Source organism: Plectropomus leopardus, unplaced genomic scaffold (assembly GCF_008729295.1).
Source record: "Plectropomus leopardus isolate mb unplaced genomic scaffold, YSFRI_Pleo_2.0 unplaced_scaffold29298, whole genome shotgun sequence".
NCBI classification, from domain to species: domain Eukaryota; kingdom Metazoa; phylum Chordata; class Actinopteri; order Perciformes; family Serranidae; genus Plectropomus; species Plectropomus leopardus.
The window spans coordinates 1-4,038 of record NW_024631932.1 but is presented as its reverse complement, the minus strand read 5'-3'; the positions used below and the strand labels follow the sequence as shown (position 1 = coordinate 4,038).

The 4,038-nt window shown below is 41.7% G+C and overlaps 1 protein-coding gene across 1 annotated transcript; it reads right to left on the bottom strand.

The window, feature by feature from the left end:
- Positions 1–523: 523 nt before the first annotated feature.
- On the bottom strand, positions 524–4,035 carry LOC121938376 (ataxin-2-like protein; the record flags this gene model as incomplete). Its single annotated transcript, XM_042481632.1, has 7 exons — positions 524–585; positions 738–818; positions 994–1,107; positions 1,205–1,291; positions 1,396–1,847; positions 2,847–3,095; positions 3,983–4,035. Coding segments are annotated over 7 exons (1,098 nt in total), but the record flags the coding sequence as incomplete, so codon positions are not given.
- Between the last annotated feature and the right edge of the window lie 3 nt (positions 4,036–4,038).

The following is a 4,038-nucleotide window of genomic DNA, read 5'->3' as shown; positions in this document are numbered from 1 at the left end:
GAAAGGCTGGAATCATATGTTGATGTGACTCCATATTTCACCTCATTTTTCAAATATTAATTGTAGCATAAAGCATGCCTCTTTGGTGATGGTAATGCAAGAAATATTCTGTATTTTTTTTCAATGTTACCTTTTTATTTCGTGCTTTTTCAATGCAATGTTAAAAAAATATTAATACAAATCCCAACTCCAATTTCTCAGCATTTTTAATACAATTAAAAATTTGATTTAATACATTTTAATGTCAATTAAGGTCTTATTTTTAGATGAATGAATTCAATTAATTTTAGGACGTTTTAAGGATCTGCAGGAACCTTGTAATTTGTGACTAAAACTGATAAGCATTTTTCTCTCTAAACAGAATCTACACTACATCTAAATTGCTAAATTGCATCTGAATTAAAGAGAGTGATCTTTTGAAAGTGAGTGGTTTTTTTTAATCCCCATCATCAGTAATGTCTCAGCCAGATTGGTCACAGATTTTCTTATTTCATGCTTAATGGAGAGGCAACTGAACTCTTACCCTGAATTCCTTGCCAAATTTCCGCAACTCCTCAATCTGTGACCTTTGCTGAACTGAGGGAGCTGGCAGAGAAGAGAGGAAACAAATCTTCACTCAGGGCATGTTGTCAAGACATACAGGGCATTCAACCATGCACGTGTGGATTGTATATCATCTGATTTATGTGTCAAGTAAAATCACAAGACTACCAATTTTAAGTCTTACAAACACTCACCTTTACTACTCTTGCTATCCTCTGTGCTGCTGGGGCTCTCTGCGGCACGTTCTTTTGCAGCTGCACCAAGAATCTCATTCACTGGAAAGATGAAACAAATAATAAACCAATAAATTGTAGTGCTTCATTAAATTCCAGCTTCAACATCCGTCACTGCTACAAGGTGAAGAAGATGAAGTTCACATCATTACAGAAAAACTGTTTTGACTTTGATTTCAAGCTATGAAACGAAATTAGGCGAGAAATGAGACAGTACCATCGACAGGGAAGAGAGGGGCGGGGCCAGACGTCTTCTGGGGAGGCAAGGAGACAGACGATGTGTCCAAATAAGGCGTGTCCTGGGAAGAACCTGATTTAGGAGAGCGAGTAGCTGCAAGGACAGTGCAGAAAAAAATAAGGTTACGTTTTCGACAAAATCAATCAATAATATAGAAGACAATTCTGTAACAACAGCTGACCAAATGTACCTGTGGACTGAGTGTGTGAGTTTGAACTACGGACTGTTCTGCTCGACTGTGGAGGTCTTTGGGCTTTAGGAGATGTTCTTGTAGAGACTGAAAGATACAAAAGAAATCTCCTTATAATTTTTCACAGTTCATACTGTCTTAGGAACACACACAGAAGCTGCTGAAACACTGACACAAGTTCAAACACCTACTTCCATTGACAGGCCTGCCAGCGTCTGACAGCGAGTGTGGGAGTGAGTGGGAATGAGGGACTGAGTGTCCGTGTGGGGCAGGGGGGCTGGCTGGGGACTGGGCAGCAGGAGCAGAGGCTGGCGAGGGGGCTGGTCCTCCCGGAGAAGCAGGTGTGTATGGGCTTGCAGGGCCAGAGTTTGGGCCTGGGCTTGGGGCTCCCTGTGGGTGGTGGGGAGCATAGGCTCCACCTCGGCCTGACAGAGGGCTGTTTCTCTCTGAAGGGGAGACGCCAGACTGGGGCCCAGCAGCAGAGGGCAGTGGGGGTCTGGGAGAAGAGGAGGATGGAGGATTGGAGCGATAACCTCCGCTGAGACGGTTGTGGGGTGGAGGCCCACCAGGACCTCTCTCAGTGCGCTCCCGCTCACGGTTCATCTCTCTCTGACGTTGAGGTAATGGAATGTACTTGCCCTCCCTGAAAGACAAAATACGTCACACATGGGGGGAACGTATAGATGATAAAAGAAATACTACACTGTTAAAACCGACTGGAGCATAGAAACATAAAGAAAACTCGCTGAGAATTCAAGTTCATTCAGCAGTTGGATGAACTGTAAACTATAATCTTTACTATGACTAGAGTTGGGTATTGTTTGGGTCCTTTCCAATATCGGTGCTGATACGATACTTTTAAAATTGTACCAGTGTCTAAACTTTACTTTTTTTTTTTTTTTTTTTTTAAAAAAAAAAAGCTCAAGCATGATTTTTTAAGGCAAATTTGAACTTAAAATTGTTACAGTATAGCTAACAGTTATACTTAAATATTCAGTATAAATATGAATAAATACATAGCATTAATAACAAATTAACATAAGTAAATACAAACTCAACCACAATAATTTAACAGAGAGAGAGACTCAGCAGCCAGATATTTCTCTACTATCCATTAAGGAATGTCTGTTACTGTCACTACAATGAGAACAGGCGGTCCACCTTAACAGTCCTTATTTATTTATTTATCCTTTATTAAACCAGGTTGGTCCAATTGAGATTAAGAGTCTCTTTAAGGGAGCCTGAGAGGCTAACTTAGCTTGCTAACCCCACCTTACTTTAATCAGCAGGTGACAAGCAAGACACAGTAGCTTGGCTCAGGTCTTGAGGAGTTGTAGCATTTCTTCACAAACAGCCTTCACTGTGCACACACTGCACTGCTACATTTAGCTCCGCTTGCTGTGACCTCACCGTCACACACATGCTCACTCATTCTATTTTTCTTGCTCACACTTGCTCTCGGGCACGATATTCATACAACCTGGCATCGAAATGAGGCCCTGAAGACTTTGTTATGATTCAGACCGGTGAGTAGTGGTTGTAAAGAAACTGGTGCCATGTTGGCACCAAGTCTCAGTACCCAGCCCTGACTATGACAATCACTACTTGTCTCCATGCACAACAATCAAGTGTCCCCTCTCACCTGCTGCTGGCTCCAGGACTGTCTCGGCCCCTTTCGCGCTCTCTGTCACGGGGACTCTCGCGGCCCCTCTCACGATCACCGCCATCCCGCACCACAGCACTGTATTTGTCTTCCTCGCTTTTGCCCTCATCATTTTCCAGACCGACACGATGGCGATACTGGGGGCTGGACTCAATCTCACTGGCCAGGCGAGCAGCACGGGCCTCCCTCTGCCGATACATCTCCGAGTTGCCCTTCTCTAGTGGCACGCTGGACAGCAGGAGAAAGATGGGACAAAGAAACAAAATCAGGCTACAGGAACCTTTAAAACTGTTGAAGGCAAAGTGAGCCAAAAGTTTGTTTAGGTTTTATGCAATCGTTTATGTCCAATGTGTGAATCATATTGTTTTTCTTGAGACTTAGAGGTATTATGATGATCTTATTGAGCCTGATAAGATTCTTTGCCAGTTTTGTGACATGGTAGAGATTAAGAGTCTTACTTCAGCCTTGACAATTATCAAACTGATGCAGGATAGAGATGGTGACGCTGCTTCAGAGACAATAACACAAGTGACACTTAAGTAAAGCTGCAGGTTTTCACTCCCACAAGTATTACATGAGGTGATTAAAATGAATGTTTAATTCCTCTATGATTCAAGATGTATTGACTGGTGAAATCTGAAGGAGCGATACAGCTTTTGGGTAAGATGAAAATTCCTGGACATAATCTGCATATATGGTAACTTACGGATCATATTGCTGTTAATATATTAACACTTACTTTTAATTTGTAATCATACCAGTGATGCTACCAAGAGGAATTTTGGACTTTTAAATCCATCTTGATGAATATGTATGATAAGAAAGATAAAGATGCAGTCTCACTGCATACTCACTGCTCACTTTACATCCAGACACTGTAGGATTGCCTGCTTGATTAACTTGATTACCATAAAATAAAGAGGCACAAATTTCCATTCCATTTTTCTCCTTGCAACAAATCCATAGACATTTGAACATTTACTACAGAAGTGAGCAAAAATACATAAATATATAGCCACAAGTGGCAATTCGAGCCAGCATGGACCATTAACTTTGAACGCTACTATGGATCGAGACCTTTGACACTTTCTGACACTTGCATTACAAGAACTTACGTATACATGGAAAGGCTGGAATCATATGTTGATGTGACTCCATATTTCACCTCATT